Here is a 13,388-nt window from a genome sequence, read left to right as displayed (position 1 = left end):
TTTTTTTTAAATCACAAATTTTTATGTAGCTCATTGTTTTTAAGTGATTAAATATGAAAATAGATTAATAGTGTCTTGAAGAGTTGTATTCTGTTTTTGAATACTTCTCATTTCTCAAGAAGAGGAGATTGAGAGAATTAATAACTGAAAATTAGTTGTTTTTTGTTTTGTTTTGGAGCAGAGTCTCCCTCTGTCGCCCAGGCTGCAGTACAGTGGCATGTTCTTGACTCACTGCAACCTCTGCCTCCCGGGTTCAAGCAATTCTCCTGCCTCAGCCCCCTGAGTAGCTTATTATGGGTGTCTGCCACCACACCTGGCTAATTTTTTTTGTATTTTTAGTAGAGATGGGGTTTCACCATGTTGGCCAGGCTGGTCTCGAACTCCTGACCTCAAGTGATCCGCCTGCCTCAGCCTCCCAAAGTGCTGGGATTACAGGCGTGAGCCACTGCACCAAGCCTGAAAATTAGTTTTAAAGAATGGTTTTAAGCACCATCAACTTGATAGAATTTTTAAAAATTGTGTAATCCATTAGATATAAGACAGACTAAAATAATTGTTTTGACTGAAATATTAAGAATTGTTTTCTCTACTTATTTATTTTAGCCATCTTTAAAACTAAGCTAGGGAGAGTCGATTACAGTGATGAGGAGCTGCTTTGCCGTGAAGTCTTGATATTTATTTGTAGGTCTGAATTCCTGGTGGCCTAAATACCTCAGTGAACATTTCTATAATTTTTATTGAATTATTTAGGGTTATAATGTCTAAATTGATTTTTATAAGAGTTAGCATATTGTATTTATGAAGAATAATCAAATAATTTCTTTATCTACCTCAAACTATTTTTGACCTAATATAAAAAATAATTTAAAAATTAGTTAGCAGTCTGTTTTCAGTATATCCTAGACTGACCCTACCATAGAAAACAGCTGTAAACTCCAGAAAAATACAAGAAACAAATGACTTTCTGAAGACACAGAATAGTAAAGAAAAGCGAGAGAATCTGGAGGGGAATTCATACTTAGAAGAAGGAAATGGCACAGAGTTATTTTCCCTGTTTTTATGGCTTTTATCCTGAGGACAGTCTGCAGTTGGCACTGTGCACAGTGGCTAGATCTCCAAAAGGAAATTCAAAATCCTTCTGGCTTGAGGAAGTAGAGAAGAGAGTTCAGGAAAGCTACAGACATTGGAAAGTTAAGGAAAAATAGTAGAAAGGAGAGAGCCAGTGTGGGAGAATCTCAAAATCTGGGAGTAATTGTACCTAAGTTTTTGGCTGGCATCTGAACCACACTTGTGCAGGGTGGATTCAGAGAGACACAGCTAGGAATTAAAGAACCAAGCTAAATTTGAGGTGTACCCAAGAGACTGAGTTTGTACCTTGAACCCCAACCAAGTTAATTACCTGCTAAAACAAATGAAAATCCTGTTCTCATTCAAAGAGTTTAACAATGTCCAGAGTCTCTAAAATACATAGCATTCTTAATGTCCAAATGTATCTTGTATATCCAAAATTACTCAACATAAGAAGAACCAGGATGGGGAGTTATTGTTTAATGAGTACAGAGTTTCTATTTGGGAAGATGAAAAATTCTAGAGATGGATGGTGGTAGTGGTTGCATAATATGGTAAATAGACTGGCTTCAAATCATGTTGTGCCACTTACATGATTTTGGACAAATCATATAACCTATCCAAGATTTCATCTTCTCATCTGTAAAATGGGAATTATTATAGTCAATTTTGCTATATTGCAACATGTATGCTCCTAAAATCATTGTGCTATACAAAATCACACAATAAAAACCATAGGGATTATTAGAAAAATGGAGTTAGAGTCGCAACACTCAAAAACTATATTGGTGACATATTTTTTAAAAAGGAACCTAAAAAAAAAACAGGAGTACAATTTTACACGTGTTAAATGGTTAACAAATAAATACTACAATGATACTGCTCTTTATATTGAAAAAGACTTGAGGTTTGCTTATGGAAGAAAGGCTATACTTGTTAAGCGGTAGAAAGAGGGTTAATCTGAAATTGGATGGAAAGTTGTGCCTCCTAATGAGCATGAATATGGCGCATAACACACGTAGATGTTAATCTCTGAAGTACATGTTTGAGGTATGTATGTTTTGTGTATTCCTACACATCTCTGTTTAGCTGGGTGCATTTTTATGCCTTCACCTACTATTTCTTGCAGAAGAAATCACCACAAAATTCATGTTATGCCCAAATTGTTCCCTAATATGCCAACTAAGTTGGAACAAATGCACATTTTCAAAACAAGCATTAGAGCAGAACTGACTGTACCTACCTCACAAAGTTATTATGAGGATAACATGAAACAGTTCATGTCAAATGCTTAAGTTTCCTTGCACATAATAGTGCCTAGTTCATTTTAGTTATCCTTCTTTTGTAACCCTAGCGAGCAACTGCTGTATTCTTCTTAGGGAATATGATGATTTACAGTAAAGAAACTAGTCTAGTTACTGAGAAAAAATGTATTCTTATTAGGAAAAAAAAAACACTGATTTGGGTTTATCCTACTGAGATTTTCTAAGTAGGATGCTGAAATCTCCCCGCCCCTCTTTTTTTTTAGTTTGTAAAGAAAAAAAATGGTTAGAAATAAGTATCAAGAGTAGAAAACACTCTTAGAATACTCTCACAGAGGAGTAATTTCACTTTTATGTGGGGAAAAAGTTGAAAGACTGAAACCAGTTAAAGTTGCTGAAATCTAGAACTGTTAAGGCAGTATAAAGATTTAGCATGACTTCCTTGAAATAGTCTACTGAAGTTTGAGGAAGAAAGGTAGGATTTAATTAAATGAATTAATAACAATTTAAAAGTTAATGAATAAAAGTTTTTAAACTCTAATAGTGTATCATCTTTTAAATGTAGTGATAAGTGCCATAAGTTAATGTTTTTCTTAGCTCATTTTTATTTTTAGTTATGAAATATTGCAAACCTATGGAAAAGTACATAATAGCATAAATACATATGTGTATATCTACCACTAGGATTAAGTTGATATTCACATTTGCCTTTATTTATTTATTTATTTAATGTAAGATGTATAGAACTAGAACCTCAAGCTTCTGTTCACACCTTCCTTTCTTCCCCATTGGTAACCACTGCCACCTTGTTGGTGTGTTTCATTCAATCATCCATGTTTTATATTTTCATTATATGAATATGCATCTATAAGCAATGTATGATTGTTTTTGTGAGTTTTCAAATTTTACGTAAGTAGATACTCTATGTATACGCTTGCAACTTGTTTTGCTTAATATCATGTTTTTGAAATATGGATCTGTGTAGATACAATTTAATTACTATCTCTGTCAGACAATTAAGTTTCTACTTTTCTGCTATTAAAAAAGAAAGTGCTTCCTTAAGTTCTTTTTTACTCTTAGTGAGAGATTTTGTAAATCACACTGATGTTTTAGGGATTCCTCCTAAAGTTAAAAGCAGATTCTCTCTTGCCCGTGATTCAGGTCTTTGGAGAAATCTCCTTCCTCCAAAGCCTCTTTAATATGATTTAACAAAAGGAGACTTGGACACTCTGAAGTGAATCTCTACCCTTTCTTTGATATGTTTTCTTGGCATTGAAAAACTCAGGTGAATGTAATATAGAAAGGAAGACCTTACAGAAAACTTTTCACGTTGACAAAAAGGTGGATACTATTAAATTCAGAAATTCCATCTAAGTCACATAAATAATCCTGTTTAGTCATGAAATTAAGAAACTAATTAGGGCTGGGCACAGTGGCTCGCGCCTGTAATCCCAGCACTTTGGGAGGCCGAGACGGGCAGATCACCTGAGGTCAGGAGTTTGAGACCAGCCTGACCAACATGGTGAAACCCTGTCTCTCTACTAAAAATACAAAAAAAATTAGCCGGGTGTGGTGGCACGTGCCTGTAATCCTAGCTACTTGGGAGGCTGAGATAGGAGAATCACTTGAACCTGGTTGGCAGAAGTTGCAGTGAGCTGAGATCGCGCCATTGCACTCCAGCCTGGGCAACCAGAGCGAAACTCCATCTCAAAAAAGAAAGAAAGAAAGAGAGAAAGAGAGAGAGAGAGAGAGAGAGGGGGGGAGGGAGGGGGAGGGAGGGAGGGGAGGAGAGGGGAGGGGAGGGGAGGGGAGGGGGAACTAATTGGGGAACTAATTAGATGGAACAACGGTACTGCTTAGGTTTGCCTCTGGTGTAAGTTAAGAATTCTATGTAGAGTTTACTTCATTTACCAAACATATTTGTATCATCCTGTTAAAAAAAAAAAATGTAGAACCAATATAAATCTTTACTATGCCAAATACAGACTTCTGTGTCCTTTTTATGTAATAGTTAAAGATATTATTAGAACTATAGTATTAATAGTAAAATATATATTAGGACTGTATTTTAAGAGACCTTTTTAGTTATTTGTACTGACTTATAATCTATTAGAAGAAAGCTATTGTTTGAATAAATATTTACCAGTTTATTGTCAGAAGTCTTTTAAATAATGAATTTATTTATTTATTTATTTTTTTGAGACGAGTCTCGCTGTGTCGCCTAGGCTGGAGTGCAGTGGTGCGATCTTGGCTCACTGCAAGCTCCGCCTCCCGGGTTCATGCCATTCTCCTGCCTCAGCCTCCTGAGTAGCTGGGACTATAGGCGCCCGCCACCATGCCCAGCTAATTTTTTGTATTTTTAGTAGAGACGAGGTTTCACTGTGTAATAATGAATTTCTTAATTTTTATGTAACAGTCCCTCAAATTCATTTTTCCTGTGTCACAGTGACTTAGAGTCAATCTGAAGAAAATGTAATTGATGTAATTAGTATCTGGATAGCATTAGCCATTAGTTGGTACCAATAATGGTTCCTTAAATCTAAGCAGGAAAATTAGTCTGAAAACAAAATTTAATAAATAGCTGTATATATGATATTGAATATTTTTGTTAATGATAATACATTATATTGTCATTGCTTATCTTGTGTAATTTGTGAATAAAACAAATTTAAAAGTACTATTTAATTAATGTCCCATCTGGTTTTGGATTGAGCCTCTGGTGATATTAAAATGTCATGATTGTTTACTTAAATGTTGTCTATTTTCTTCCTAACAGTTTCCCTGGACAGATCTAATTTATGCCTGTTGTCTCCATGCCATCTAGTTTAGGATTTGTCCCAAATTTTTAATGAAGTAATATCACTAATATTTGCATTAAAATAGCACAGTTAATTTGTAGACCTCCACTTTGACGTCTTCTATCTTCTGCCATAATTTTGTCTAGTGGCATGTTAAGACACAAGTGCAGTGAACAGAGATTTCATTTTAATATGTGAGCCATTTAAATCTGAAAGACTATATCTTTTTCCCACCCTTTCTAGATGTAACATAACTAACTTCCTTTTAGAACAGCAGGCAGGATTTGTGCTGACAAATGAAGTATACTCTGACAAAGCAGGTGGGAAAAGCTGTCTTTTGCTTTGCTGGAGGTGGAGAGATGAGTATTTAACAATGCTTCATTTGCCAGCAACTTGATATACCAGCAAGTGTTGCCATGGCCTATGAGATGCATGAAGCTCCAGGCTGCCAGTGGGTGGAATTAAAGGAAAACATGGGAAGTTAGAGGTTGGTTACAGGTGAAATATGTGCAGGAGTAAAGACTGAATAGTCCTGTCCTAGGTCATTAAAGAGAGTGGTGAAAGCACTCTTGCTACAGTAGTTTTGTCATTTATTGTATAGTGTAAGTCTAAAGTTTGTTTTATTATTTGGCAGTTCTTTTTTTATCTTGTTATAAAATCATCAGCAATACATTTTTTAAAATGGAAGTGGACATTTAACAAAGAATAAAGTGCTAAATTTCCACTTAGTACTTAACATGCATAAAATATTTGTTGACATTTACCAACCATCACGAGAGTGCTAGTGATCTCATTGCCCACACAACAAGCAGAAGACACAACAATCTGCTACAAAAGAATCAACATACATTTAAAAAGCTAGTAGTTACTTTAAGATTATGCATTAAGGTAATTTAATACGTACAGGTGCAGAAGATGTTTATATAATTCTGTATGAAACATGACCTCATTTAGATCAAATAACTTTTTGAAAATTAGTTTTTTACTTTTATTCTATGTTTTCTTACGCACATATGAAAAATGAAACAATAGCTGTTAATGTGTTGGCTCCATTAGTAGAAAAAAGGCCCAACACTACTGGTTTCCAAATAGAAAATCAGTTGATTCCAAAAATAGACTTTTTTCATTCAATGTATTTGTATATTTGTTTGGTCAGGGCTGCAAATGGGAGCAAAGTAAAGCTTTTGGAAGTTTATTCTGTCAAAAATACAGCAAATGCTGTTGTAAATTAAAAAGCTCAACGTTGAAGATAAAATTGTTTTTGATGAAAGGACATTGTCATGGTAAAAATCAATGTTCTTATTAAATTAAGAAAACTATGGAAGAGAAATGTTTTGGGAATTGGTTGTTGTGCATGCTAACAAACTCTGCATATTCAGCCAGTTGAAATAAAACCGTAGTTGTCAAATTTACTGATATTAGTATACACAGTTTGACCGAACTATAAAATTCCCTTATGAAACTGATGTTGAAGAACCATTCTGTAGCATAACAGTACACACTGTCTTTAATGCATATTAGCAACAGAATTTTAGATATATGATTTTGTGAAGAACTGCTTTGTAAATTAAGTTTCTTATATTGGCTTAAACATTTTTTATTGATAATTGAGTCTTCTGTATATTGGTTAAGTTTTGGTTCACAAATTGTTTGGATTATTTAAAGTGTCACTAGTAAATGCCAAAAAATTTTACCTTTTGAAAAATTTTAGCAAATAGCAATTATTAGAAACAAGTCTTGCAAACAGAAAGACTTTGAAAGTTTTCCCTGCACAGGCAAGGGAAGAACTGAACAGGTTACATGTTGAGAGCTCAAGATTTAATCAAGAGGTTGTCATTTGCACTGTCTCACCTATTGTGAAGACTCTTTTGATGGAGCACCTGTTTTTAATTAGAAAAATGTATATTGTGTATAGTGAAATGAAATTGAGAAGGCAGTTGGTTTTGTAGTATCTAAATTGATGAAATATCTTTAAAAGGATAAATAAAATAATTATTTGAAAATTTTGTCAGTATTGTAAAAACTTTTCATTGACTGCATGGGGGAAAAGCTAAATATTTGGGTTTGAAATATTTACAGTTTTTAACATAAAAACAAGGATTGGTACTATTCTTCATTCAGTAGAATTTTCCCTGAGATTACATGATTGTCCAAAAATACTGTAAAGAGGGTAGTTTCTTCATTATACCCAAATATGGTCTACAGAGAAGAAAGTTGACAATGTCAACAATTTTATACTCACTGCAGAATTTAATTTTGAAAAAGATTGCAATTTTATTTTTTTAAAAAAACTTAGGCCATATAAAAATGTATTCTCCAGAGAAATACCAGTGCCTTGTTACTAGATACATGCACTGAAGAAACTGATTAATGTATGTAAATGTGTGGTGAATAATTATTCTGCTTATGGTTTTAGTGCATCATTGTACACAAATATGTTTTTATCTTTTAGAAAGAATGTTATGTTTGAAAACACATTTTAATAAAACTTATTTATAAGCTTATAATACACTTTACAGTCAATAAAAATTTTTAAATTATATAATTTTAATTACTTTAAATGCCCTACCGAACTTTCAAAATTGTTGACATATTGAAAATGTTTAATTTCCTAAAAACTAATTTGGGGTAAGAAATATAAGCCAAATGTATCATTCTGCTAGCTCAAAAAAAATCATTGAAATTAAGAGACTCTTTCTTTGATTTATTTTAGTTGCAGATTTAATATCTCAGCACTCAAATGGACTTTAGAGTTAACCAAGTTGTAAATTCTAACTCCACATTTGAGAAAACTAATGATTAAGTGGATTTCCCAGGTTTTTCCAGCAAGTTAATTACACAGTTTAGTGTACCACATTTTCTTTTAAGCTGGTTTTGCATTGTATTCCTCAGTTGGTGAATATTTTGCTAATTGTCTTTAAAAAATGAATCATAGAAATTTTCTTACCTGTACTTGAACCAACATGTTCTAGCAATTAGTGAATAGCAATTGTTGGTACCCAAATTCAGAATAGCTCTATTAACATTTTCACTTGTATTTTTTATAATTCTACTTTAATAAAACTAGGTTAATCCTTTTTAACTACTCTGCTACTGAAATAAGGTTGCTTTCTATCAAATCAATTATCTTAAGCCCTTATTGTAAAAGAGTTTACCACACCATTTCTGTACTTTGACTTACTGTTCTAGAATTGTCTTTAGCTCTGCCTAACTTGATTGATTTTATTTTTTATGTGCTTCTAATGTGCATAAAATCTTCTAAAGTAAATGATTTAGTGTTTCTCAGTTTATTTTTCCCATGTATTATGAATTCTATTTGGCTTATTGTTAAAATTGTACACATGTAGCCTTCTCATTAAAACTATGCTTTTTCAATAAAATACAAACCTATTTTGTAGTTTAAAATACAAACCTATTTTGTTAACATTTCAATTTTGGTTTAATTATTATTAAAATTATTTCAATATATGTTAATGTAGTACATTCAAAAATTGACTTTGGAAGTCTTATTATGGTGTAAAAGCTACTATAATAAGTTGTTCCCTTACATAAATAAATAAATGACCAATATTACTAGAGGCTGTAAGCAGCATGGGGGAAAAATGGAAGAAGTCTTTTATCCTAGTTTTTAGAGGGCATCAGCAGCTTGCTTTTATGAAAAAGTAACAGCTAAATGCACTGCAAATAATTTGCAGTAATCCAGTTCAGTGATTCATGTGTCTGCTTTAATGGGTCATAATTCAGGGTAAAGTAACTGAGTGCAGTCAGAGTGCAGACACTGCTTATGCCAGGGACAGTATCTCTTCATAAAACACACCTCAGGAGAAGCAGTTTGCCAGCCCCCTAATACTCTCTGATGTTTTGATGTCCTGCATATTTTTCCGATTAAGTTTTGAGTGCCATGTTTTTAGTTGTATTTCCACATTCATTATTCTCACGTAGACCCTTCAGCGGGTTTGCCATATATGATTATTTTTTTAATGATGCCTTTCTTTCCACTTCAGCAGTTTAATAATCTAGCACATGGCTGCTTCTCAATACTCAGCGTTCACCTACCCAATACAGAAGAGGACATGTGCTTTGCCTTCAAAATTCCATTTGCAGCATTAGAAATGCATATTCCCTGTGGAACAACATTTGTTTGACATAACCATTCGTTTTTATTACCTCTTTAAATATGTTTATCCAGAGTTATCAATAATCATAAATAACTGTATTCTCATCTTGATCTGTTTTTTTCCAACAGACAAAATTGCTTACCCAGTACATATTAAATCTCGGCAAGTATGATCAAAACTACGACATCAGAGACCGTACAAGATTTATTAGGCAGCTTATTGTTCCGAATGAAAAGAGTGGAGCTTTAAGTAAATATGCCAAAAAAATATTCCTAGCACAAAAGCCTGCGCCACTGCTTGAGTCTCCTTTTAAAGGTATTATCAGAATATAACTACAAAACATATGTTATCTAAAAAATTATGACAAGATGTTGCCATTTCTAATGTGCTTAAAATTTATCTCATAGGAAATATAAATGATTCGCATATATAAATATATAAGAACAGCATGCTTTCTACTCATTCATCTGCTCTCAAAAGCAAGTTTTATATTAAAGTTTATATTTTTGTAGACCTTATTTACTAAATAATTTTAAGTGTTCTGACTTTATTCTAACATTTAAACTGGGCAATAGATGAAAACTATGTTATTCTTATAAATAATGACTTCATTTCTCTTTTAAATAGTTTTATAAGAAATATAATTCCTTTTAATAGTGAGTTATTAAGTAAATATTCTGTGTACACTAATACCAGTTTTTCTAGAAGGAATTATTTTATAAAAAGTATCCCTCTATATTTAAACTGGTTTTTCAAAGAGGGAAGTTGTCTTATGTGTCCCAGCTTTTGAAAAGGACTAATTAAGTATTTTACCGCCTTACAAGTAGCCATTCCAGTTGGAATCAAATAGTTATATACCTTGGTTTTCATATTGTTTCTTATTTAATGTTTTCAAGCAATAAAAAGCAATTCAGTTTTGTAGAAAAACTATTAAAATTCTGGATGTGTTTGTGCCAAGACATGTATATGGATTGTTTAACTGTGCTGTCATTCTTAATATTCACAGTAAAGTAATTTTTAGAGAAGCTACATTTCAGAGCAACACCTCTAAACACACTGACTGATTAGCTTTTTTATTGACCATTATGGGGGAGATTATTGTAATCTATGGACTGAAATCAGTTTTTTGACCTATGAAGAGCTTCCTAGTTTATATTTATTCCTTGACATTTGAGGTAATATGCCAATTACCTTGAGCTCTGATTATGATTGTTCTCTGTTATATACAGCTTATATTGTTTATTTTATATTTTTCCCTATTTTTAATAGATAGAGATCATTTCCAGCTTGGCACCTTATCTCATACTCTCAACATTAAAGCTACTGGGTACCTGGAATTATCTAATTGGCCAGAGGTGGCGCCCGACCCATCAGTTCGAAATGTAGAAGTAATAGAGTTGGTAAGTTGACCTTTCTGAAATTAATTTTTGCTAAAGCAGTGGAAGACTCTAGGATAGCTATTGTTTTATATAAAAGCTTTTTTGGAGAGTTGAAAATTGAAAATTGTTCTAGTATTTCTAAATGTAATATGTTAGATATACCTTGCCTTTATAGCAACTAAATATTATACTATTCCTATGCCATTGTACATGTACTGTTCCTTTTCTTCAAGGAAACAGAGAACTGAATTCTCTGCATCAGTGCCACCCACATTTGTGCTGTTGCATTTGTAGTTGCGTAGATTCAATTTCTAAGGTATTTAGTTTCATTGGATCAAGTTTTTTCTACTTTGTTTAGAGATTTGTAAGCTTCCTGACAATATCCTTCTGAATAATTTCTGCTGTTCTCTTTCAGAAAAACCACACAAAGTGTTCTTCTAGATTTTTTGATGAACCATTTTTAAGTGAAGCCTGAACATAAATAGGGAGCATTGTGTACCAAAAATGTCCTTTGACAAGGTCACAAAGTGAATAATATGGTGCTTTCTCATCAAAAAAAAAATTTGCTATATAAATACTCTTTTTCTCAATCTTTAAAAAAAATGCTGGCCATTGAGATAAAAGAATTAACATTCTTTTCTAATATTATCTGTTTCTTTCTTATATATACAAGAAAAATAAGGAGAGAGGCCTTTTAATTGTATTTAGCAATTATGCAAAATATATTTAATACTTTAAAATGTGGAGTTAACAAAAAGCAGTTAAGAATTGTCTTCTGGATACTTTTCTGGTGGAAAAGATACATTGAATTAGGATTCAGATAACTGGAGTTCTTTACTAAATCTTGTGGGAAAGTGAGTTAACCTCCTTGCTCTTAACTTTTCTGTATACAGTGGAAGAAAACCTTTATTACTTTAATAAATAGAATTTCTGTAATGATCATGGCCATGTAATTTGATACCTCTGAGAAATTATTAAATGTTTCTCTTAACCACTCCAACTTATCCTGGCTTTGAAGCATGGCTGGAATTAATAATAGCACCATTTAGGAACCCCTGACAGTGTACGATGATAATGTTTTACAAAAACTATCTTGTTTAAACCTAATAATGATCGTAAGTGATGGTTATTGTTATTCCCACCTTGCAGACGAGGAAGCCAAGTCTTAGAGAACTTAAGTAAATTGCCTAAGTTCACATGGCAAGTAAGTGATAGAACCATATTCCAACCCAGGTCTGAGTTCACTGTCCATGCTGTTACTGTATTTTATTATGTAATATGAGGAGAGGAACCTTGAGCTTGTTTGCAAATCTGTATTATCCTTAGTACTTAGCACCATTATTTTTATGTTGTGACAAATGATCTGTACTTAGAGACAGCCAAAAATTTGTAACAGTAGTAATATGTAAAAATATGAGAAGCAATTACATGTCTATCCCTCCTTGCAGCTGAGTTTGTTGATTTTTACTCAAATCTTCATACTCTTAAGTACTCTTCAAAAGAGTTGCCTTATTTGTGCAAATTTTTTTTTTTTTTGAGACAGAGTCTTGTTCTGTCACCCAGGCTGGAGTGCAGGGGCGTGATCTTGGCTTACTGCAAGCTCCGCCTCCCAGGTTCAAGCAATTCTCCTGCCTTAGCTTCCCAAGTAGCTGGGATTACAGCCACATGCCACCATGTTTGGCTAATTTTTGTATTTTTAGTAGAGATGGGGTTTCGCCATGTTGGCCAGGCTGGTCTCAAACTCGTGACCTCAAGTGATCTGCCCACCTCAGCCTACCAAAGTGCTGGGATTACAGGTGTGAGCCACCGTGCACAGCCTATTTGTGCAACTTTTGATCAGATACTAGAATATAAAGAAAGTGTTCTTTGTTATGGTTCCTCCTACGGACATACTTTCTCTCCTAATTTCTTATTATGCTTGTTTGTTGTTTTTATGGTTCGTTTTTTTTTTTTTTTTTCATTATGGGGTACATGATGTTTTAGCCCAAGTAGAACCATCCTTTTATCCTTCCCCTACTTCTGCCTTATCTCTACCTCCTTGCTGCCCCCACCCACCAAAAAGCGTTATCTTCTCAGAGTTGATAGCAATGCTATGCAATTTAATTTGGTCTCAGCAGTATTCTTTATTGGCTGATAGATGGGTTTGTTGGCTGGCTTCTTCCATTTTCATGTGCTCTTCTAAGCATTAACTACCTTATAGGGACAGTACTTAAATATAACATATTATGTTCATTTCACCTGTCCAATTCAACAGAGACTAATTTCTTTTTCATTTTGCTGATTATATTTATGAAATTAATAATTGGTAACTTACAGAGAATCATTATAACTGATGGAACATGGTTTGATAAAACTGTCACTGTCTGTTGATGCCATGCAGAAAACAGCTTCAGTCTATTGGACTCTGAGACAATTGGCTTAAAATTATACTATGAGGGACACAATTAAGTATAAAAATAATGTAGATAGTTTTCTTTTTAAATGCAGCTACAATACAAAACATAATGTCCATATTATCTTTCTTGTCTCTCACTCTACTTCATCTCCCTTCCAAGTCATGTCACTGTATTTCATGCATATAATATACTATGTTATTCTAGTTTTCCTGTAAAGTGATCTTACAGGGTCAAGTCTTGTAACTGTGAAATATAACTTAGTAAGAAAAATGGCCTAGGTTTAGATAATCTGATATTTTAATCAAAATGACAGGGAACCTAGTCAGATTGACAGTAGAAGTCACTGTGAATTACACACCACCATTTC

At 33.3% G+C, this 13,388-nt stretch overlaps 1 protein-coding gene across 4 annotated transcripts in view; it reads left to right on the top strand.

Annotated features, from left to right (window-relative positions):
* AP3B1 (adaptor related protein complex 3 subunit beta 1) overlaps positions 1-13,388 on the top strand; it is a 288,518-nt gene that overhangs the window by 158,825 nt on the left and 116,305 nt on the right. For all 4 annotated transcript variants that reach the window (XR_004027066.1, XM_003261505.4, XM_030800425.1 and 1 more), the window contains exons 16-17: positions 9,375-9,561; positions 10,516-10,646. Coding sequence is in view for 3 of the 4 variants with exons in the window: in XM_003261505.4 (XP_003261553.2) it covers positions 9,375-9,561; positions 10,516-10,646 (318 nt within the window). In the remaining variant the exon portion in view is untranslated. The remainder of the gene's footprint in view (positions 1-9,374; positions 9,562-10,515; positions 10,647-13,388) is intronic.

This window comes from Nomascus leucogenys, chromosome 2, assembly GCF_006542625.1.
Source record: "Nomascus leucogenys isolate Asia chromosome 2, Asia_NLE_v1, whole genome shotgun sequence".
NCBI lineage: Eukaryota > Metazoa > Chordata > Mammalia > Primates > Hylobatidae > Nomascus > Nomascus leucogenys.
This window is presented reverse-complemented; position numbering and strand designations above follow the sequence as displayed.